Source organism: Mobula hypostoma, chromosome 12 (assembly GCF_963921235.1).
Source record: "Mobula hypostoma chromosome 12, sMobHyp1.1, whole genome shotgun sequence".
Classification (NCBI taxonomy): Eukaryota; Metazoa; Chordata; class Chondrichthyes; order Myliobatiformes; family Myliobatidae; genus Mobula; species Mobula hypostoma.
Genome location: NC_086108.1, coordinates 109,806,360 through 109,830,757, shown reverse-complemented (window position 1 = coordinate 109,830,757; position 24,398 = coordinate 109,806,360). Strand labels below are relative to the sequence as shown.

General features: G+C 47.2%; 1 protein-coding gene across 6 annotated transcripts in view; it reads left to right on the top strand.

The window, feature by feature from the left end:
- The window catches only part of ttll7 (tubulin tyrosine ligase-like family, member 7), a 237,876-nt gene that overhangs the window by 190,454 nt on the left and 23,024 nt on the right, over positions 1–24,398 (top strand). For all 6 annotated transcript variants that reach the window (XR_010019956.1, XM_063064775.1, XM_063064772.1 and 3 more), the window contains one exon: positions 19,599–19,775. Coding sequence is in view for 5 of the 6 variants with exons in the window: in XM_063064775.1 (XP_062920845.1) it covers positions 19,599–19,775 (177 nt within the window). In the remaining variant the exon portion in view is untranslated. The remainder of the gene's footprint in view (positions 1–19,598; positions 19,776–24,398) is intronic.

The following is a 24,398-nucleotide window of genomic DNA, read 5'->3' as shown; positions in this document are numbered from 1 at the left end:
GACCTTGTCATGTTAGGCAAAGATCGCAAGATCCTACATCTACGGACTCCAGAGCCTGCTGGCCCTGAAACTAGTAGGCATGAACTTCAGATTGCGGCCCCTGCCATTGATCTCGCCGGCTCCAACACCTCAGGGCATATTCAAAACCCGGACTCCAGCAACTACCATGGACACCTTCACAGTGATTGCACAACCACCAACTGCGACTCTAGCCCTTGAACTCCAGGCCGGGTCTTTATGTGCTGCTGTTGTGACTCCCGTTTCCCCTTCCCCCACCACCACTCCGCAGCCCCGCCTCCCTCAGATCCCACCGTCAGCTCCTGGGCCCTCAGAGGCTCCATCTTCCTCTCACCCCAACCCTCCCCTCTCCATTGACACCCCCAGCCTCCCCCCTCCCCCCTCTGATCCGAGCTCTCATCCGTGCCGGGTCTTTACCATCCCCTCCGACCTTCAACTGTCGGAGGCAGAGCGCTCTGTCCTCAGTAAGGGCCTCACGTTTGTCCCCCTTCGCCCACACCTCAGTGAGTTCCGTGTTCGCCACGATGCAGAACTTTTCTTCCGCCGTCTCCGTCTCCGAGCCTACTTCTTCGGCAAGGACTCTTCCACCCCCACCGATGACCCCTTCTCCCGTCTTCAACCCTCCTCTTCTTCATGGACACCCCGCTCTGGTCTTCTGCCTGCTCTGGATCTCTTTATTGCTAACTGCCGACGGGACATCAACCGTCTCGACTTCACCGCACCTTGTCCCCATTCCAACCTCACTCCTTCGGAACGCTCTGCTCTCCACTCCCTCCGCACTAATCCTAACCTTATTATTAAACCCGCCGATAAGGTGGGTGCTGTTGTAGTCTGGCGTACTGACCTCTACCTTGCCGAGGCACAGCGACAACTCGCGGATACCTCCTCTTATTTACCCCTCGATCGTGACCCCACTAAGGAGCACCAGGCCATTGTCTCCCACACCATCACCGACTTTATCCGCTCAGGGGATCTCCCATCCACTGCTACCAACGTTATAGTTCCCACACCCCGCACTTCCCGTTTCTACCTCCTACCCAAGATCCACAAACCTGCCTGTCCTGGCCGACCTATTGTCTCAGCTTGCTCCTGCCCCACCGAACTCGTTTCTGCATACCTCGACACGGTTTTATCCCCCCTTGTTCAATCCCTTCCGACCTATGTTTGTGAAACTTCTCACGCTCTTAAACTTTTCGATGATTTTAAGTTCCCTGGCCCCCACCACTTTATTTTCACCATGGATGTCCAGTCCTTATATACTTCCATCCCCCATCAGGAAGGTCTCAAAGCTCTACGCTTCTGTTTGGATTCCAGACCTAATCAGTTCCCCTCTACCACCACTCTGCTCCATCTAGCGGAATTAGTCCTTACTCTTAATAATTTCTCCTTTGGCTCCTCCCACTTCCTCCAAACTAAAGGTGTAGCTATGGGCACCCGTATGGGTCCTAGCTATGCCTGCCTTTTTGTTGGGTTTGTGGAACAATCTATGTTCCGCACCTATTCTGGTATCTGTCCCCCACTTTTCCTTCGCTACATCGACGACTGCATTGGCGCTGCTTCCTGCATGCATGCAGAACTTGTTGACTTTATTAACTTTGCCTCCAACTTTCACCCTGCCCTCAAGTTTACCTGGTCCATTTCCGACACCTCCCTCCCCTTTCTAGATCTTTCTGTCTCTGTCTCTGGAGACAGCTTATGTCTACTATAAGCCTACTGACTCTCACAGCTATCTGGACTATTCCTCTTCTCACCCTGTCTCCTGCAAAAACGCCATCCCCTTCTCGCAATTCCTCCGTCTCCGCCGCATCTGCTCTCAGGATGAGGCTTTTCATTCTAGGATGAGGGAGATGTCTTCCTTTTTTAAAGAAAGGGGCTTCCCTTCCTCCACCATCAACTCTGCTCTTAAACGCATCTCCCCCATTTCACATACATCTGCTCTCACTCCATCCTCCCGCCACCCCACTAGGAATAGGGTTTCCCTGGTCCTCACCTACCACCCCACCAGCCTCCGGGTCCAACATATTATTCTCCGTAACTTCCGCCACCTCCAACGGGATCCCACCACTAAGCACATCTTTCCCTCCCCGCCTCTCTCTGCATTACGCAGGGATCGCTCCCTATGCAACTCCCTTGTCCATTCGTCCCCCCCCCATCCCTCCCCACTGATTTCCCTCCTGGCACTTATCCATGTAAGCGGAACAAGTGCTACACATGCCCTTACACTTCCTTCCTTACCACCATTCAGGGCCCCAAACAGTCCTTCCAGGTGAGGCATCACTTCACCTGTGAGTCGACTGGGGTGATATACTGCGTCCGGTGCTCCCGATGTGGCCTTTTATATATTGGTGAGACCCGACGCAGACTGGGAGACCGCTTTGCTGAACATCTACGCTCTGTCCGCCAGAGAAAGCAGGATCTCCCAGTGGCCACACATTTTAATTCCACATCCCATTCCCATTCTGACATGTCTATCCACGGCCTCCTCTACTGTAAAGATGAAGCCACACTCAGGTTGGAGGAACAACACCTTATATTCCGTCTGGGTAGCCTCCAACCTGATGGCATGAACATCGACTTCTCTAACTTCTGCTAAGGCCCCACCTCCCCCTTGTACCCCATCTGTTACTTATTTTTATACACACATTCTTTCTCTCACTCTCCTTTTTCTCCCTCTGTCCCTCTGAATATAGCTCTTGCCCATTTTCTGGGCCCCCCCCTTGTCTTTCTTCCCGGACCTCCTGTCCCATGATCCTCTCGTATCCCCTTTTGCCTATCACCTGTCCAGCTCTCGGCTCCATCCCTCCCCCTCCTGTCTTCTCCTATCATTTTGCATCTCCCCCTCCCCCTCCAGCTTTCAAATCCCTTACTCACTCTTCCTTCAGTTAGTCCTGACGAAGGGTCTCGGCCTGAAACGTCGACTGCGCCTCTTCCTATAGATGCTGCCTGGCCTGCTGCGTTCACCAGCAACTTTGATGTGTGTTGCTTGAATTTCCAGCATCTGCAGCATTCCTGTTGTTTGCTCATATATTGAAGTGTTGGTTGACCGTCATATCCAATAATGACAGGTGACCTGAGCAGGAAAGTTTTAAAAGTGGAAAAGCCATTGGACTGGGACAGCTCCACTCTCTCAGAAGTCCACATCTGGCGGTACAGGTAGTCATCACAAAGTGGGGTCTTCCTTGGTTGCAGTGGATGACCCTGACTACTTCTCAGCCTTGTCATGCCCTTCACTCTCCATGGAGCATCACAGAACCACCTTCCTGGTCGTTGTATCTCACTGTTGATCTCATCTGCCCAGTCCGCCAGAGCTGCTTTCACATGCTAGAACAGGCATGTCCCTGTCTCACCCGGGTATGAGGCCATTGGCTACCCTCACCTGGTTTAGCTCACGTCTCAAAGCAGTGTACCGGGCTGTGGCCACTGTTTCATGCAAGCGGCTACTTGGAGCTGCAGGTGAGAGCTGAGTGTCTGGTGGGAACCAAAGGTGAGAGAGCTGCCTTGGAATGGATATACCAAGCCCCTCCACCAGAGGTGCTATCCCTCCCTGGATACTCCATACACCCTCTTTATAACTACGGCCCTCGATTCCAGTCAATATCCTGGTGAATCTCATAAGTACCTTGAGGTAGTACAAAGGCAAAAAGCAATAAGGGCATGCAGAATGTAATGTAACAGTCACAGTACAAAGTTCAAAGTCAATTTATTATCAGAGTACATACATGTCACCAAGTACAACCCTGAGTGCATTTTCATTAAAACCAGTAATCATAATTGTAGGGTAGCGATTCAGAGTAATGTAATGCAATTGGTGGAAATGTACATAATTCACATCCACTGACATTGAGTTGGGATTCACTTTAAGAGGGTGGTCTGACGTGATGACGTATTACGTGAAGTTCCATTAGCGTGCTTTTTGTTGTTCAGTGTTTGGTGTACAATAAATGAGTTGTTACGGATTTTCTTAAACATAAAATGCCTCACATCATTTATTTCCAAAAACCAACAATGCTAACCCAATGTTCTAGGATAATTCCAAAGTTATCAAACATGCCGGCCAATGTAGTCGCTTTGAAACTACTGGAGTTTTGGGAGCAAAATGCCAATGCTTGGTTCATACAGTCCAAGGACCAATTTGTGCTTTGAGAAATCACCACTGACAACATAAAATATTTCTATGTCATCGCTCAGCAACTCCATGGCTGTGAGAGCGGTGAGTTTACTAGAACAGCCACATGAACACGATAAATACCGACTGCTAAAACTCAACTTTTACAGAGGCTTGGATTATCAGACTGTGAGCATGCCAAACTGTTGGTCTGCTTGCCCAGACTCGGTGACGCTATGCTGTCAGAGCTAATGGACCACATGCTGTCTCTCTTGGGCACCATCCTTGTTTTATTTTTAAAGAAGTCCTCATGCAGCAAATGCTTGATCAAGTGCACATAGCCCTTGCTAATGCACCCGTGAGGATTACAGGGAGCTTGCTAAAGTGGCTGATAATCGACATTCAGCTAGGCAGTGGTGCATCATTCCTCCTCCTTTCTTTACCTTAGCAAGACCCCCAACGTAAGGATGCCCACAGCTATAAAACAGCCCATGCTTTTACCATGTTCGCTTTGGTACGGACACGAGGAAGTGCTGACCGCCTTGAGGCTTTGACAGTGCCATTGTATCAGGACATCAGAGCTCTGTGAACACCGTGGGTCCCAGCTGAAAGGATCATCTACTATTCATTACGGCTACCCTTTCAGGGCGATGTTTCCTGTGTGAGATGGGTGTTTAAGTGAGTGTGCTGCCAGCGTTGCCTATCGATAAGAATGCAAAGAGCTTTGAATCCTCACTGGCAGCAAGGTCCAGACTTACGGCCCATGATGGGTGACACTCTGCTTCAGTGGCAAACTTCGTCCTGGCTAAGTGGCTAGACCTCTGCTTGGTGCAGATTTCCTGTGTGCCCATGGATTATTAGTCAGTCTTAAGAACTGCTGGCTTGTGAACGTCAACAACAGGAATTCTGCAGATGCTGGGAATTCAAGCAACACACATCAAAGTTGCTGGTGAACGCAGCAGGCCAGGCAGCATCTCTAGGAAGAGGTGCAGTCGACGTTTTAGGCCGAGACCCTTCGTCAGGACTACTCACTCTTCCTTAAGTTAGTCCTGACGAAGGGTCTCGGCCTGAAACATCGACTGCACCTCTTCCTAGAGATGCTGCCTGGCCTGCTGCGTTCACCAGCAACTTTTATGTGTGTGGCTTGTGAATGTCAGTGCCTTTGGATCATTACCCTGCTTCCCAAGTAGGTTCCCCAAAACAAGTCTGTGAATTGCATGCAGCATGACATGTGAGTTTACCCGACTGCTGGGAGAATTCCCAAACTTCACTGAGCCCATATTCTCCACTACATCCACAAACGTGGGGCCATGCACGCATTTCCACAACTGGCCCGTGTGCGTAGACTGGGCCCAGGAAAGCTGACAACCGTGAAGGCTGAGTTTGCCAACGTGGAAAGATTCGCATTGTATACCAGTAGAATAACCACCCGACTTCACCCCACCCCCCTCGTTCTTATTCTGGCTTTTGCTCCCTTCCTTTCCAGTCCTGATGAAGGGTCTCAGCCCGAAATGTCAACTGTTTATTAATTTCCCTAGATGCTGCCTGATCTGCTAAGTTCCTCCAGCACTTTGTGTGTGTATTGTCTCTAGGAGGAGGTACAGTCGATGTTTTGGGCCGAGACCCTTCATCAGGACTAACTGAAGGAAGAGTTAGTAAGAGATTTGAAAGTTGGAGGGGGAGGGGGAGATCCAAAATGATAGGAGAAGACAGGAGGGGGAGGGATGGAGCCAAGAGCTGGACAGGTGATTGGCAAAAGGGATATGAGAAGATCATGGGACAGGAGGTCCAGGGAGAAGGAAAAGGGGGAGTGGGGTATAGTCAGAGGGACAGAGGGAGAGAAAGGAGAGTGAGAGAAAGAATGTGTGTATATAAATAAATAACGGATGGGGTACGAGGGGGAGGTGGGGCATTAGTGGAAATTTATAGTCAGAGGGACAGAGGGAGAAAAAGGAGATAGAGAGAATGAATGTGTGTCTCGGCCCGAAGCATCGACTGCACCTCTTCCTAGAGACGCTACCCCTTCTCCATACTCTGGGTTACCCTCCTCACTTTTCCTTCTCCCTGGGTCTCCTGTCCCATGATCCTCTCATATCCCTTTTGCCAATCAACTGTCCAGCTCTTGGCTCCATCCCTCCCCCTCCTGTCTTCTATCATTTTGGATCTCCCCCTCCCCCTCTCAAATCTCTTACTAGGTCTTCTTTCAGTTAGTCCTGACGAAGGGTCTCGGCCCAAAACGTCAACTGTACCTCTTCCTAGAGATGCTGCCTGGCCTGCTGCGTTCACCAGCAACTTTGTTGTTCTGGATTTCCAGCATCTGCAGAATTCCCCGTGTTTGTGTGTGTATTGTTCTGGATTTACAGCATCTGCAGAATCTCTTGTGTTTGTATTTGTACTGAGTGGTTGAGCTGGCATGAAGCTTACCCATTTCTAATCGGATGAATCAGTGTGTGGCATGAGAAGCAGCTCCTCTTTCCCTTGGGCCTCCACTCGAGAAGCCTGAGATGAGGTTAGTGGTGAGGGGAGTAGAGGAGGAAGCTGGGGATTCATAGGGTTATACAGTATGAAGACAGGCCATTCGGCCCAGCTGGACCATGCCAACCAAGGTGTCCCGTCCAAGATATTCTTAATTTGACCACAATTTTCTAAACTATCCAGCTATTGTTATTATCCCTGTTTTGACCACTTCTCTGGTAGCTCATTCCACATACCCACCACCCTTTGTGTAAGCCAACTATTCCTCAAGTTCAGTCAGATCGTAATGAACTTGAAATAGAACTTTAAATCAGTGAGGATCTGCTGCAGGCAAATTTCCAGTGCCAATGTTGCATGCCCACAATTCATTAGATCTAACCCTAACTATACGTCTTTAAAATGCGGGAGGAAACATAAGCACCCGGGGGTGGGTGATCCCACATGGACTTGGGGAGAGCGTACAAACTTCATACTGACTGCAGTGGGAATCAAACCCCATTTGGTGATCACTAGTGTTGTAAACTGTTGTGCTAACCACTATGCTACTGTGCTGCACTCCACACCCGCCTCCTGACGTTCTTGATTTTTTTGATTCCCCAACCATGTTTTAAATATTGTTAGTGTACCTGCTATAAATACTTCCTCCGGCAGCTCATTCCAAATATAGTACGTATCACTCTAAGAGTGAAAAAAAAATAGTTGCCCGCAAATTCCTATTAAATATTACCCCCCCCCCACTTAAAACTGTGCCCTCTAGTTCTTGATTGCCCAACCATGGGAAAAAAAACTGTTCATTCACCCTTTCTATTCCCCTCATGATTTTATACACCTCAATAAGATCATCTCACAGCTTCCTACGCTCCAAGGAATAAAGTTGTAGTGTATCCCCATAACTCAGACTCAATAGGCTGAATAGCCTATACTGTACCTGCTCTTACGTCTTATGGTCTTAAGGTCTTCAAAAGCCATGGACAACCTTCTAAATCTTTTCTGCACTCTTTCCAGCTTATTAGCACCTTCCCTGTAACACTCTGGTCAAAACTGAACACCGTCCTGCAAGTGAGGCCTCACCAGTACCGTGATCAGCTCCTGTCCCATTACCCTGATCAGCTCCTGTCCCATTACCCTGATCAGCTCCTATCCCAGTACCCTGATCAGCTCCTGTCCCATTACCCTGATCAGCTCATGTCCCATTACCCTGATCAGCTTTAATCCCATTACCCTGATCAGCTCTAATCCCATTACCCTGATCAGCTCCTATCCCAGTACCCTGATCAGCTCCTGTCCCATTACCCTGATCAGCTCCTGTCCCATTACCCTGATCAGCTCCTGTCCCAGTACCCTGATCAGCTCCTGTCCCATTACCCTGATCAGCTCCTGTCCCATTACCCTGATCAGCTCCTATCCCGGTTTCCTGATCAGCTCCTGTCCCATTACCCTGATCAGCTCCTGTCCCATTACCCTGATCAGCTCCTGTCCCATTACCCTGATCAGATCTAATCCCATTACCCTGATCAGCTCCAATCCCAGTACCCTGATCAGCTCCGATCCCATTACCCTGATCAGCTCCTATCCCAGTTTCCTGATCAGCTCCTATCCCATTACCCTGATCAGCTCCTATCCCATTACCCTGATCAGCTCCTATCCCAGTACCCTGATCAGCTCATATCCCAGTACCCCGATCAGCTCCAATCCCATTACCCTGATCAGCTACTATCCCATTACCCTGATCAGCTCCAATCCCATTACCCTGATCAGCTCCTATCCCATTACCCTGATCAGCTCTAATCCCATTACCCTGATCAGCTCCAATCCCATTACCCTGATCAGCTCCTATCCCAGTTTCCTGATCAGCTCCTATCCCATTACCCTGATCAGCTCCTATCCCAGTACCCTGATCAGCTCCTATCCCAGTACCCTGATCAGCTCCAATCCCATTACCCTGATCAGCTCCAGTCCCATTACCCTGATCAGCTCCAATCCCATTACCCTGATCAGCTCCAATCCCATTACCCGGATCAGCTCCTATCCCATTACCCCGATCAGCTCCTATCCCAGTACCCCGATCAGCTCTTGTCCCATTACCCCGATCAGCTCATGTCCCAGTACCCTGATCAGCTCCAATCCCATTACCCTGATCAGCTCCAATCCCATTACCCTGATCAGCTCCAATCCCAGTACCCTGATCAGCTCCTATCCCATTACCCTGATCAGCTACTATCCCATTACCCTGATCAGCTACTATCCCATTACCCTGATCAGCTCTAATCCCATTACCCTGATCAGCTCCGATCCCATTACCCTGATCAGCTCCTATCCCAGTTTCCTGATCAGCTCCTATCCCATTACCCTGATCAGCTCCTATCCCATTACCCTGATCAGCTCCTATCCCAGTACCCTGATCAGCTCCAATCCCATTACCCTGATCAGCTCCAATCCCATTACCCTGATCAGCTCCAATCCCATTACCCGGATCAGCTCCTATCCCATTACCCCGATCAGCTCCTATCCCAGTACCCCGATCAGCTCTTGTCCCATTACCCCGATCAGCTCATGTCCCAGTACCCTGATCAGCTCCAATCCCATTACCCTGATCAGCTCCAATCCCATTACCCTGATCAGCTCCAATCCCAGTACCCTGATCAGCTCCTATCCCATTACCCTGATCAGCTACTATCCCATTACCCTGATCAGCTACTATCCCATTACCCTGATCAGCTCTAATCCCATTACCCTGATCAGCTCCGATCCCATTACCCTGATCAGCTCCTATCCCAGTTTCCTGATCAGCTCCTATCCCATTACCCTGATCAGCTCCTATCCCATTACCCTGATCAGCTCCTATCCCAGTACCCTGATCAGCTCCTATCCCATTACCCTGATCAGCTCCAATGCCATTACCCTGATCAGCTCCTATCCCAGTACCCTGATCAGCTCCAATCCCATTACCCTGATAGCTCTAATCCCATTACCCTGATCAGTTCCTGTCCCAGGACCATGATCAGCTCCTATCCCATTACCCTGATCAGCTCTAATCCCATTACCCTGATCAGCTCCTGTCCCATTACCCTGATCAACTCTAATCCCATTTCCCTGATCAACTCTAATCCCATTACCCTGATCAGCTCCAATCCCATTTCCCTGATCAGCTCCAATCCCATTTCCCTGATCAGCTCCTCTCCCAGTACCCTGATTAGCTCCTCTCCCAGTACCCTGATCAGCTCCAATCCCGTTACCCTGATCAGCTCCAATCCCGTTCCCCTGATAGCTCCAATCCCATTACCCTGATCAGCTCCAATCCCATTACCCTGATCAACTCCTATCCCATTACCCTGATCAGTGTGCCAATAGCGTTAGAGCCATGGAGTGCTACAGCACAGAAACAGGCTTTTTAAAGCATCCAGTCCTTGCTAAACTATTAATCTGCCTAGTCCTATTGACCTACACCTGGACCATAACCCACTATAACACTCCATTCGATGTACCTTCCCAAATTTCTTTGTAAATGTTGTAATTGAGCTCACATGCACTGCTTGTGGCTGGTGGCATTTTCCATGTTTTTGCCACCCTCTGAGTGGAGAGGTTTCCCCTCATGTTCCCGTTAATCATTTCTCATTTACTCTTAACCCATGACTTCTAGTTCTCGTCTCACCCAGCCTCAGTGGCAAAAGCCTGCTTGTGCTGATTTGAATTTACAGTGTGGAATGGGCTGTCCCGACCCAATGAGCCGTGCTGATCAGCAACACACTTATTTAACATTAGTCTAACCACAGGACCATTTTCAATGAGCAGTTAACCTACTAATCGTACGCCTTTGAAAGGTGTGAGGAAACCGGAGCACTCGGAGGAAGCCCATGGGATCACGGGGAGAACGTACAAACTCCTTGCAGATGGCACTGGAATTAAACTCCAAATTCCAGAAGGCACCGAGCTGGGATAACATCACGCTAACTGGTCCGCTACCATGACGTCCTGTCTACTGTTGTTGTCCATCGTGTTCGTCGATGACAGGAGACCTGTGCAGGAGAGTTTTTAGAGTGGAAAAGCATTGCACTGGGGCGGTTCCACTCTCTTGTCCTTGGAAGTCCTGGTCCAGTGGTACAAACAAGCATCACAAACCGAGGTCTTCCTTGTTCACAGTAGATGACCATGACATCGTCTGTGGCTTGTCATGCCCTTCGCTTTCCACGGAGCTTTGCAGTGCCACCTTCCTGGCTGTTGGACCTCACCATTGCTTTCCTCTGCCCTGTCCGCCAGAGCTGACCTCACGTGCTGGGACAGGCATGTCTCTATCTCGCCGGAGGTCCGACGGCCGATGGCCCACCCTCACCTGGTTAAACCGGCCTGTCGAAGTGGTGTGCTGGAGTGTGGCTGCCAGTTGGAGCCGCAGGAGAGAGATGAGTGTCCGGCGGGGAGCTGCCCCAGAATGGACACGACAAGCCCTTTCAGCAGAGGTACTACCCTTCCCTGGATCATCCTACCTATACCACTCAACTTGTGTATCTCATTCAAATCATTCCTTCTTCACCAGAGAGTATTTATTTATTGGCATCCAGTGTGGAGTAGGCCCTTCCGGCCCTGGAAAATCTGCTGCCCAGCAATCCCCAAATTTAATCATGAGACAATTTACAATGACCAACCAACCTACCTTTGGAATGTGGAAGGAAACCGGAGCACCCAGAGGAAACCCACGCAGTCATGGGGTGAACATACAAGGCAATACACACAAGATTCTGGAGCAACTCAGCAGCCCAGGCGGCATCTATGGAAAAGAGTGAACAGTCGACATTTCAGGCCGAGACCCTTCATCAGGACGATGTCCTTACAGGCAGTGGCAGGAATTGAACCCTGGCCGCTAGCACTGTCATGCATTGTGCTAACCACCATGCTGTAAACACAAAATACTCTGCAGGTGCTGGGATCAAAGCGACACTCACAGCACGCTGGAGGAACTCAGCAGGTTGGGCAGCACAAATGGAAACGATGAGTCAACGTTTTGGGCCGGGACCCTTCGTCAGGACTGAACAAAGAAGGAGGGGGAGGGATTTGAAGAATGCTTGTAGGTTCAGTTGAAAGACCAGTAATTTGAAAGACAAAGGGGTGGGGGAGGGAAAGCAGGGTCGTCATAGGCAGGAAAACAATGGGTAGTAGTAGAAGGAGGCAGAACCATGAGGGAGGTGATAGGCAGCTGGGGGAGGGGGCAGGGTCAAATAGGGATAGAGGAAGGGATGGGGAGGGAATTAGCGGAAGTTGGAGAGTTCTATGTTCATACCAAGGGGCTGGAGACTACCTAGACGGTATATGAGGTGTTGCTGCTCCATGAACCACCATGCTACCGTGCTGTCTGCACTGTGTGACCCTGCCACCTGTGCAGTCATCACTATCATAGTCCTGAGAACTGCGGCAATTGGAAACGCTACAACGATTACACAATAGTTACTCCCTTGTGGTGTGTCCACCGCACTTCCCTTTGCTGATTTTGATGATTGTAATCACAATGCAGTTATTTTATCGATGGGACTGCTCGCTTGAAGCACAGTAAAGAAAATGTTATAAATATGGAATTTCATTAATCCTCTTCCCGTGGGAACACGGCTGGGAGTGCTGAAATGGAGCAAGTTGGTCTGCTTTTGAAATGCATGCTTTTAATTGGTTTGGGAGCAGTGTTGAGATATATCACCATGCATATTTTAATAAAAACAAGGAGCTTAGTGGGGTAAGGAGATACTGAGGATAAGGAAATGGGATGAAGTTCATTTCAATATCTTGGCCCCTGCACATTTGTGAGTTGCACCGTGAATTGCCAGATTGATATTTGCCTTCCAGTGGTTAGAAGTTGACAGTTATTTCACATTGCTGTCACTTGTTGTAGTCCTATTGTTATACAATCTCTGCTAATGCAAGGGTTATCTGCAAAGTGACTGTTTCACCGGACTTGTTCAAAGTAAACTTATTATCGAAGTATGTATGTTACTGTGCAAGTGTTTTGCACGCATCTGTATGGCCAGGGTGCCTAAGACTTTTGCACAGTACTGTAGTAACTTTATGTATTGCACTGTACTGCTGCCATGAAGAAAACCTAATTTCATGACATATATGTGTGATGATAAAACTGATTCCGATATGGGTCTCTATTGTGGACTGAGGGTGGGCAGGAAGAGGGGAAGTCATGGTTGGGAGAAGGGGAAGGGAGTGGGGAGGGAGCGGGAAGCACCAGAGAGACATTCTGTAATGATCAACAAACCAATTGTTTGGAATCAAATGACCTTGCCTGGTGTCTCAAGGCTGGGTGTGTCTGTACCTTGCCACCTCCTGCCCTGGCACTCCTCTGCCACCTGTCCCACACCCCTCCCATGGCACTTCACCCTCACCATTCCCAACATCCCATACTCCAACCAGAATTACAAACTCACTCTCCACTCCATGTTGACAAATACAGAACGATGCAAAAGTCTTAGGGACAATAGCTATACATATCAGCCTAAGACTTTTGTGCGGTACTGTATGCTGAGTGGCCACTAAATTATGGACCTCTTGTACCTAATAAAGTGGGCACTGAGTGTATGTTTGTGCCTTTCTGCTGCTGTAGTCCACTCACGTCAATGTTTGACACGCTGTGCATTCAGAGATGCTGTTCTGCGCACCACTGTTGTAACAAGGTTATTTGAGTTATTGGATTGAACCAGGTTCTCTATTCTCCTTTCACCTCTCTCATCAGCAAGGTGTTTTTGCCCATAGAACTGCCGCTCACTGGATGATTCCTTTTGTTTTTTTTTGTACCATTCTCTGTAAACTCTAGAGATGTTGTGCGTGAAAATCCCAGGAGATCAGCAGTTTCGGAGTACCTCAAACCACCCCGCCTGGCACCAACAACCATTCCACAGTCAAAGTCATTTAGATCAAGTTTCTTCCCCATCCTGATGTTTGGTCTGAATGCAAACTGAATCTCTTGACCATGTCTACATGCTTTTATGCATTGAATTGCTGCCACATGACTAGCTGGTTAGATTAACAAGCCGATGTACAAGTGTACCTAATAAAGTGGCCTCTGAGTGTACATCATCATAAACTACCATGAAATTCATTTTCTTGTAGGCATTCAGAGTACAATAAAGAAATACAATGGAATCAATGAAAAATTATAAAGACTGATAAATAAGCAGTGTGCAAAACAAGACAAACTGCGTAAATACAAAATATTAACTAAATATGTAAATCAATACTGAGAACATGAGATGTAGAGCCCTTGAAAGTGAGTCCATAGGTTGTGGAATCAGTTCATTGTTGAGGTGAGTGAAGTTATCCACGTCGGTTCAGGAGCTTGAGGGTTGTAGGGTAATAACTGTTCCTGAACCCGGTGGTGTGGGCTCTTGTACCTCCTTCCCAATGGCAGCAGTGAGAAGAGATGGTGAGAAGCCTGGATGGTGGGTCCTTGATGACGATTGCTGCTTTCCAGTGGCAGTGTTCTTCATTAATGTGCTCAATGGTGGGGAGGGCTGTATCCACCACTTTCTTTAGACTTATCCACTATAGTTTGTAGGCATTTCCGTACTTGGGCATTGATGTTTCCACACCAGGCCGTGATGCAACTAGTCAGGATACTCTCCACTGCGCAACGATAGAAGTTTGCCGAAGATTTAGATGACAAACCAAGTTCGTGCAAACTTCTCAGTAATCCTCAGGCATGAGTTCAAGTCTTGCCAGACCAGCCAGTGAATTTCACCTCAGTTTATTGAATGCACTTGGAAAAGAAAGACACAGATAACCACAGCTTTCTTCAGCTCCTAATTCCTGTACACCAAGCCACTAGGCAGCTCTGTCTCTTAGCATCAGTGAGCTGGGTTCAATCCTGAATTCGGCTTCTGTCTGTATGGAGTGAATTAGGCTATTTGGCCAATTGAGTCTGCTCTGCCATTCAATCATGGCTGATCCTGTTTTCCCCACCTCAGCCCCATTCCCTGGCCTTCTCCCCTTGACCTTTGATGCCTTGGCCAATCAAGAACCTGTCAATCTCTGCCTTAAATACACCCAACAGCCTAGACTCAAGAACCTATCAATCTCCGCATTAAATATACTCAACAATCTGGCCTCCACAGCTGCCTGTGATAACAAATTTTACAAATTCACCACCCTCTGGCTAAAGAAATTTCTCCACATCTCTGTTTGAAATGAACACTCCTCTATCCTGAAGCTGTTTCTTCTTGACCTAGACTCTCTCTCCATGGGAAACATCCTTTCCATTTCTATTCTGTCTAGGTCTTTCAACATTCAAAAGGCTTCAAAGAGAACCCCCCCCCGCCCCCCCCATCCTTCTAAATTCCAGTGAGTACAGGCCCAGAGCCATCAAACGATCCTCATATGATAACCGTTTTATTGAAGGAATCATCCTTCTGCACCTCCTCTGAACCCTTTCTATTGCTGACACATCTTTTCTTAAATAAAAAGTCCAAGACTGTTCACAATACTCAAGGTGAGGCCTCACCAGTGCCTTATAAAGCCTCAGCATCACACCTATGCTCTTATATTCTAGATCTCTTGAAATGAATGCTAACATTGCATTTGCCTTCCTCACCACCAAGTATACCTGCAAGTTAACCTTTAGGGTGTTCTGCACAAGGGCTCCCAAGGCCCTTTGAATCTCAGATTTTTGGATTTTCTCCCTGTTTAGAAAATAGTCTGCACATTTATTTCTACTATCAGAGTACATGACCATGTGTTTTTCAACATTGTATTTCATTTGCCACTTTCTTGCCCATTCTCCTGTTAAATCTGTTTAAGTCCTTCTGCAACCTACCTGTTTTCTCAGCAGTATCTGCCCTTCCACCAATCTTCGTATCATCTGCAAACTTGGCAACAAAGCCATCTATTCCATCATTTAAGTCATTGATATACAGCATAAAAGCAAATGGTCACAACACTGACCCCTGCGGAACACCACGAGTCACTGGCAGCCAACCAGAAAAGGATCCTTTTATTCCCACTCGCTGTCTCTTACCAATCAGCAAATGCTCTAACCATGCCAATAACTTTCCTGTAATACCGTGGGCTCTTAGCTTGGTAAGCAGCCTCATGTGTGGCACCTTGTCAAAGGCCTTCTGAAAGTCCAAATATACAACATCCACTGCATCCCCTTTATCTATCCTACTTGTAATCTCCTCAAAGAATTCCAACAGGTTCGTCAGGCGAAGTCTTTCCTTAAGGAAACCATGCCAACTATGTCCTTTCTTGTCCTTTGTTGCCTAATACTCCATAACCTCATCCTTAACAATTAATTCCAACATTTTCCCAACCCCTGAGGTCAGGATAACTGGTCCATCATTTCCTTTCTGCTTCCTGCCTCCTTCTTAAAGAGTGGGGCGACATTTGCAATTTTTCAGTCCTCTGGAACCATGCCAGAGTCCAATGAATTTTGAAAGATCATTTCTAATGCTGCCACAATCTCTAACATTACCTCTTTCAGAACCCTGCGGCGCAGTTCATCTGGTTTGGGTGACTTGTGCAGCCTTCAACTTTTTGAGCACCTTCTCCCTTGTAATAGCAACTGCACTCATACTGATTGCTCTTCCCTCACACCCTTCAACATCTGGCACACTGCTAGTGTCTTCCACAGTGAAGACTGATGCAAAATACTCATTTAGTTCATTTGCCATCTCCTTGGCCCCCGTTATTATTTCTCCTGTTTCATTTTCTAGTGGTCCTAATCCACTCTCATTTCTTTTTTATTTTTTATATTTGAAAAAGCTTTCACTATCCATTTTGATATAGTTTGCTAGCTTGCTTTCATAATTCATCTTTTCCCTCCTAATGATTCTTTTAGCTGTTTTCTGTAGGTTTTTATTTCTAATCCTCTGAGCATTGAGATATAATACTTTGAGTACTATATTTGCTATCCTTTTTGATTTTGCATCCCTAATGTACTGATACTCACTCTGCTGGCTGCAATTTTATCCTATCATCTACCTACCCTTCCTGACAGTCTGACTCTATGCTGTCTTTACTTTTTTACCAGCTGTCCTATCCTGAATCCCTTCACTCTGGCTCCCATCTCCCTAGAAAATTAGTTTAAACCCTCCGCAATAGCTCTATCAAACCTGCCCACAAGAATATTGGTCCCCCTCAGGTTCGGGTGCAACCCATCACTTTTGTACAGATCTTACCTCACCCAGGAGAGATCCCAATGATCCAAAAACCCGAAGCCCTGCCCCCCTGCACCTGCTTCTCGGCGACACATTTATCTGCCAAATCATCCTGTTTCCAGGTAGCAATCCAGAAATTACTACCCTGGAGGTTCTGCTTCTCAGCTTTCTACCTAGCTCACTGAATTCTATCTTCAGGTCCTTCTCATGTCATTGGTACCAATGTGTACTGTCACGATTTCGTAACGTACCTGCAGCAAGAGATGACAAATTGAGTCGGGTTTTAATATTAAAACCACTGTATTTATTTACATCTACTCAAAAATATTGAAAATTAAATAAACTACTTTCTTAAACAGAAGTTAACAGCGTTAAGCGTCTGTAGCTCCCAAACAGTCAAACTTAGAACCCGTTCTTAACAAATCTTACTCAAGTACAGTCTTAAAGTGGCAGTTCAGAGAGTCCCAGTAATTCACGAAATAGGTGAGAGGAGAGACTTGTGGATTCTCAAGGCAGCGACGAGGTGATCACGACGAATTCCAAAGATTCCACGGCTAGCGAACGAAGAAACAGTTACCGAAGATTCCAGCCGAGGAATACTGTTCCGAAGTTCACGAAGAGTGAGTTCACAAAGTGATTGTCATGAAATCCACACCCATGGATCATACGAAGGACAGACACGTCTTCACAATGCACAGTGTGCCGCTGATTAACCCAATCCTTTGGGTTTGGGTAAGCATTAGACTTTAACCTTCTCGATTGCGAGCTGTTCCTGGATAGCTCAAAGCTTGCGATCTTCACTCTCTCTCTCTTTCCTTCGACTCCTTCTCAGCACTATACCCACGTTTCTTTTATACCGTCGGCATACGTCATAAGGTAATGCTTACAGAAACGGAACTGTGGACTTAAAGTAAAACAAAACTGGGGACACATGACACCCACAGTAAACGAAACTACGGACTCCCAGGAAAACGAAACCGTGGACACGTAACGGTACCAAGACATCTGGCTGCTCCCCCTCCCCCTCCAAAATGTAGCCTGTCCTGGAGCTGGAGTCCTTTCTGTGTGTGTAGGTGGGAGAAGGATTGCTTTGCTGTTGTAGGCTTGTTTTGCTGTCATTGTTGTTGCTTGTGTAGTTCTGCTGAACATGGGAGGGGGGGCATGCTATGTTGGTGTCAGAATGTTTTTTTTATTTATTCATTTATGGGATGTGGACATTGCCAGCTAAGCCAGCATTTATTGCCCATCCCTGATTGCCCTTGAGAAGGTGGTGATGAGCTGCCTTCTTGAACCGCTGCAGTCCCTGAGGTGTAGGTTCACCCACAGTGACGTTAGGAAGGGAATTCTATGATTTTGACCCCGAGTACTGCGACACTTGCTGGCTGTCCCCAGCATATCTTTAAGTGTGTTGGCTGTTATCACAAAAAAACTTTCACTGCATGTTTTGATGTACATGCGACAAATAAATGAATCTGAATCTGGGGGAGTTGATAGGGAGAATAAAATGTATTTGTGTCAGATTGGTGTCAATAGTGTACATGGCATGAAGGTTGGTGTTGGTGTGGACAGTGTAGAAGGTTGTCTTTGGTTATAATGGGATATTCATAGGATACAAAGTTGAGCTGAGACGTGGCAGAGTCCAGACCCAAAAAGTGTGAAGTAATTTGGCCTCTGGAAGGCTGAACTCGAAGATAGAGTGTAGGGTCAATGAGGGATTATTACCGTGTGGAGGAACTGAGGGCTCTAGGGATCCACAAGCTGATAGGGTGATTAAGAAGGCGTATGGTGTGTTGAACTTCATTTGTCAGAGGATTGAGTTCAAGAGCCATGAGGTAATGTTTCATCTCTGTAAAACCCTGGCTGGACCACATTTGGAATATTGTGTCCAATTCTGGTCATCTCATTATAGGAGGGATGTGGAAGCTTTAGAAAGGGTGCAGAGGAGATTTACCAGGATGCTGTTTGGATTGGAGAGCATGTCTTATGAGGATAGGTTGAGTGAGCTCAGGCTTTTTTCTTTGGAGTGAAGGAGAATGAGAGGTGACTTGATTGAAGTGTACAAGATTATAAAAGGCACAGCCAGAGACTTTCTCCCAGGGAGCAAATGCCTAATATGAGGGGACATAATTTTAAGGTGATTGGTGGGAAGAACAGTGGGATGTCAGGGATAGGGAGAGGCAGATTTATTAGGGGAATTTAAGAAACTCTTTGATAGGAACATGGATGATAGAAAAATAAAAAATAGAAAAGGCTATGTAAGAGGGAAGGTTAGATTGATTTTAGAATAGGTTAAAAGAGCTGCACAATATCATGGGCTTAAGGGCCTGTACTGCGCTGTACAAAGTTAAACATAAATTAGCCACAGTTTTTTACAAGAAAGAACATAATTAAACAAAAATACATAAATTTCAGTGCAAAGTGGTTGAAGTGGCCATGATGTTGCCGTAGTGAGGTAGTGATAGGGTTGTGCTGGTTGGTTGAAGGGAAGTAGCTGTTCTCGAATCTGGTGGTGTGGAACTTCAGGCTTCTCTACTGCCCGCCTGTTAGTAGCTGTGAGAAGATGACATAGCCTGGATGCTGGGGGTTTCGATGATGTGTGTTACTTTTCTGAGGCAGTGCCTCCTTAGGGATGTGCTCCTGATGTATTGGGAAGAGTTCACCACTCTCTATAGCCGCTTAGGATCCTGTACATTCAAATTGCCATAGCAGACCGTGATGCAAGCAGTCAGGATACCTGAGGCCAGGATCTACAATGGTTACTAGACACTCACAATCATGCCACTCTGCTGCCCCAAGTATTGGGCCTTGCTTGGAATGGGAAAGGATAATTAATACTGAGGCAGTGTTTCTTTTCTCCACTGTAGACGGAGTTCTTGGGAAACGATGTTCAACAGGAATGTGGAAGGCATCACGCCCCAGGAGCTGCAATGCTGCCAGCGCTTGGTGCACCTCTGCAAGGGCTGCCTGATCCTGGTGTACCGATATGCCACCGACTTCAAGGGCTCCCTGCCGGGATTCGTGCATGAATGGGAAGAGCACAGGTGCGAGGCCACTCTCTCTCTGTAAATGTCTCCGTCTCCATCTCCTCCGTATCCTCCCCCTCCATCTCCTCTATTTCCTCCCTCTCTCTCTCTTCCCTCTCTCTGTCTCCTCCCTCTCTGTCTTCACCCCTATCACTCTCTGACTTCCTTCTCTCTGTCTTCCTATCTGTCTCCAATCTTCTCTCCCTCTATCTCACTCCCACTCTGTCTCCCCCCTCTCTTTGTCTACCCCCTTTCTCTCCGTCTGTATGTCTCTTCGTCTTTCTCCTCTTTTTCTTCCCTCTCTCTCTCTCCCTATGCCTCTCTATGAACATTGAAGTGCCCTGAGCAGTTTTGTGCACCTTATCTTAGAAAGGATATGTTGAAACTGGAGAGGGGTTAAAGGAGGTTCACACAAATGAGTCCAGGTTTGAACGGTTTATCTTATGAAGAGTGTTTGATGGCTCTGGGCCTGTATTCACTGGAATTCAGAAGAATGAGGGGTGACCTCATTGAAACCTATTGAATGGTGAAAGGCCTTCTTATACTGGATGTGGAGAGGATGTTTCCTGTGGTGGGAGACACAGACTCAGAATTGAGGAATGTCCTATTAGAACAGAGATGAGGAGGAATTTCTTTAGCCAGAGAGTGGTGAATTTGTGGAATTCGTTGCCACAGGCAGCTGTGGAGAGCAAGTATTTATAGATATTTAAGGCAGAGGCTGATAGATTCTTTATTGGTCAGGGCATGATGAGATATGGAGAGAAGGCAGGAGCTTGGGACTGAGAGGAAAAATGGATAAGCCATGATGAAATGGTGGACCAGACTCGATGGGCCAAATGGCCTAATTCTGCTCGTATGTCTGATGGTTTTATGATTTTGATTGATGTTTCCAGAACAATTTTGTTTGACCAGTCAGGGTTGTTAGGCCTAAGCAAACCTGGATGACTGGTGGTCTACTCTTAGTCTGGCCTCTACCCTTTGACCTGTTTGGCATGAGTGACCCTACCAAGAGCCAAAGTACAAATCCCTGACTCCAGCCCGCACAGCTCTCGGGGTCACTGAGACACACAAGCCTCTAAACCACGACAAGGTTGAGGTCCTGTTAGAGGAATCTCATTCTGAAAAGGTTACATAGCAACGTAGAAAACCTACAGCACAGTACAGGCTCTTCGGCCCACAAAGCTGTGCCGAAAATGTCCTTACCTTAGAAATTACCTCGGGTTACCCATAGCCCTCTATGTTTCTGAACTCCATGTACCTACCTGTCCAGGAGTCTCTTAAAAGACCCTATCGTATCCGCCTCCACCACTGTCGCCAGCAGTCCGTTCCACACACTCACCACTCTATGCGTAAAAAAACTTACCCCTGACATCTCCTCTGTACCTACTTCCAAGCACCTTAAAACTGTGCCCTCTTGTGCTAACCATTTAGCCCTGGGAAAAAGCCTCCGACTATCCACACAATCAATGCCTCTCATCATCTTATACACCTCTATCAGGTTACCTCTCATCCTCCGTCGCTCCAAGGACAAAAGGCTGACTTCACTCAACCTCTTCTCATAAGGCATGCTCCCCAATCCAGGCAACATCCTTGTAAGTCTCCTCTGCACCCTTGCTATGGTTTCCACATCCTTCCTGTAGTGAGGCAATCAGAACTGAGCACAGTACTCCAAGTGGGGTCTGACCAGGGTCCTATATAGCTGCAACATTACTTCTCGGCTCCTAAACTCAATCCCATGATTGGCCAATGCACTGTGTGTTTTCTTAACCACAGAGTCAACCTGCGTAGCAGCTTTGAGTGTCCTATGGACTCGGACCCCAATCCCTCTGGTCCCCCACACTGATAAGAGTCTTACCATTAATACTGTATTTTGCCATCATATTTGACCTAACCAAAATGAACCACCTCGCACTTATCTGGGTAGAACTCCATCTACCACTTCTTAGTCCAGTTTTGCATTCTGTCAATGTCCCGCTATAACCTCTGACAGTCCTCCACACTATCCACAACACTCCCAACCTTTGTGTCATCAGCAAATTTACTAACCCATCCCTCCACTTCTTCATCCAGGTCATTTATAAAAATCACGAAGAGTAGGGGTCCCAGAACAGATCCCTGAGGCACACCACTGGTCACCGACCTCCATGCAGAATATGACCACTCTTTGCCTCTGTGGGCAAGCCAGTTCTGGATCCACAAAGCAATGTCCCCTTGGATCCCATGCCTCCTTACTTTCTCAATAAGCCTTGCATGGGGTACCTCATCAAATGCCTTGCTAAAATCCATATACACTACATCTACGGCTCTACCTTCATCAATGTGCTTAGTCACATCCTCAGAAAATTCAATCAGGCTCATAAGGCACGACCTGCCTTTGACAAAGCCATGCTGACTGTTCGTAATCATATTATGCCTCTCCAAATGTTCATAAATCCTGCTTCTCAGGATCTTCTCCAACAACTCAGCAACAACTGAAGTAAGGTCATTAAAGTACTGATGTTAATGCCACAAACACAGGACGGGGAAGCTTGTTGGTGCCTTTGAGCCATGTCATTTTTAACAAAAAGATTTTTTGTGGACTTTGTTAATTACAGAGCAAAGCATTTATTCATCTGCACTTTGTGAAACTCTCACCCCAGCTTCTGCTTTGTCCACCCCTGCTTAGAATTAAATTAGCTGGTATGGAATTGTAATTGGAACTGTAGGAATGTAAGACCAGAGGGCACAGCCTCAGATTAGAGGGGCATCTTTTTAGAACAGAAGTGAAGAGGAATTTCTTTAGCCAGAGAGTGGTGAATCTATGGAATTCATTGCCACAGGTAGCTGTGGAGTCCAAGTCTTTACATATATTTAAGGCAGACGTTGATATATTCTGGATTGGTCAGGGCAATGGAGAGAGGAAAATGGATCAGCCATGACGAAATGGTGGAGCAGACCTGATGGGCCAAATGGCCTAATTCTGCTCTTATATCTTATGTTCTTATGGTGTGCAGAGTGAATGGTGGATGTGTAGAGCCAGGGATGGTGGTAGAGGCAGATACATGAGGGACATTTTAGAGACTCAGATGGGCACATGGATAATTGAAAAGTGCAGGCTTGTTTGGGAGGAGAGGGTTAGATTGATCTTTAATGGTTAGCACATCATTGTGGGCTGAATGGGCTGGGGTTCCCAACCTGGAGTTGACAGACCTCTTAGTTAGTGGTAAGGGCCCATGGTATAAAAAGGTTGGGAACCCCTGGTCTATACTGTGCTGTGCAGTACGGACCCCAGATCCCTGACTGGTTCGAGCAGTCTGCTGTAGATTGGTGACGGTACTGAGTGCACTCTTGCCGAATTGGCTGCGCAGGGATGAACTCAATCATTGCAGGGTCATTTCAGTCCGGCATGAATTCCCACAATAACTGCAGGAGCCGAGGCAACATTTAAGGGGGAATTTGATAAAAGAAAAAGAAACATGTTAAAGATGGGGAAGCCAAGATTAGAGTTAGCAAAACATTGGTGAGTGAACACTGACTCAGGCACAGTGGGCTAAATTTTCTGTGACTAACTACCCTTGACAAATATTCCCGATCATATCAGTTCGATTTCACTTGTGATCAGTACCACAGCAAATTGCTGTAAATGATGGGGAATTATGATAACAATGGAAGCATAAATTACACCAGAGATTTACACTATTTGTTAATTGATTGAACTTATAGATACCATGAGCTGTATTGTACAAGGAGCTTACGACGTCACTGAGAATCACATGCTGGTGTGCTGTGGCTGAGGGCAGTTAACTCATTATTCTTCACAAGAATTCAGTTCAATTCAAGTTTAACTGTCATTTCAACCATACATAAATACTCATGAATACAGCCAAATGAGACAGTATTACTCCAGGGTGTAAGTGCAACACGTAATATGAACAGTCACACACAGCACAAAGCACACATAAGTACAAACAGTATCACAATCACACAATAAAAGAGTCAAATAACTTGCACCACCAATCCACAACCGACTCCAATAGAGCTGGTCTCCTCCAGCCTGGACACCGTGCTCCACCGTCCACGCGGCCCTCGCAGGCCGCGGCTTGAGGCCCAGTCCGCGCACGTACAGGACTACAAGCCCATATGGACTATTACAAACGCACAAGGTACACTTGTATGTAATCAAGTCCCTTCCCCCCAGCCCATCGAAAACTTCAGTCGACCACAACACCCCCGGAAGAGTGCACCACCCCCTGTCTGTGGTTTGAGTCCCAGTCTGCACACATACAAGACTGCAGGCTCATATAGAATATCAGAAAAGCCAAAAAAAAAGGGACACATTTTATGTTGGCTGAGGATAATGGGAATTCCTTATAGCATGGTGGGGTGGCACGGCAACATAAGGCTTTTACAGTGCTGGCTGTAAGATCAGGATTTCAGTTCCTGCCTCTCTCTGTAAAAGGTGTTTCTACATTCTCTCTGTGACCATGTAGGTTTTCTCTGGGTGTTCCAGTGTCCTCCCACATCCCAAGGGTGTACAGTACATATTAGGGTTATGGGATTGTGGGCACGCCATGTTGGTACTGTTTGCGGCACTGTAATGCATGCTGACGTGTTTTTAGTTCAGCAGATTAAGGGTTAAGGTTAGGCTGGGGAATTGAAGAT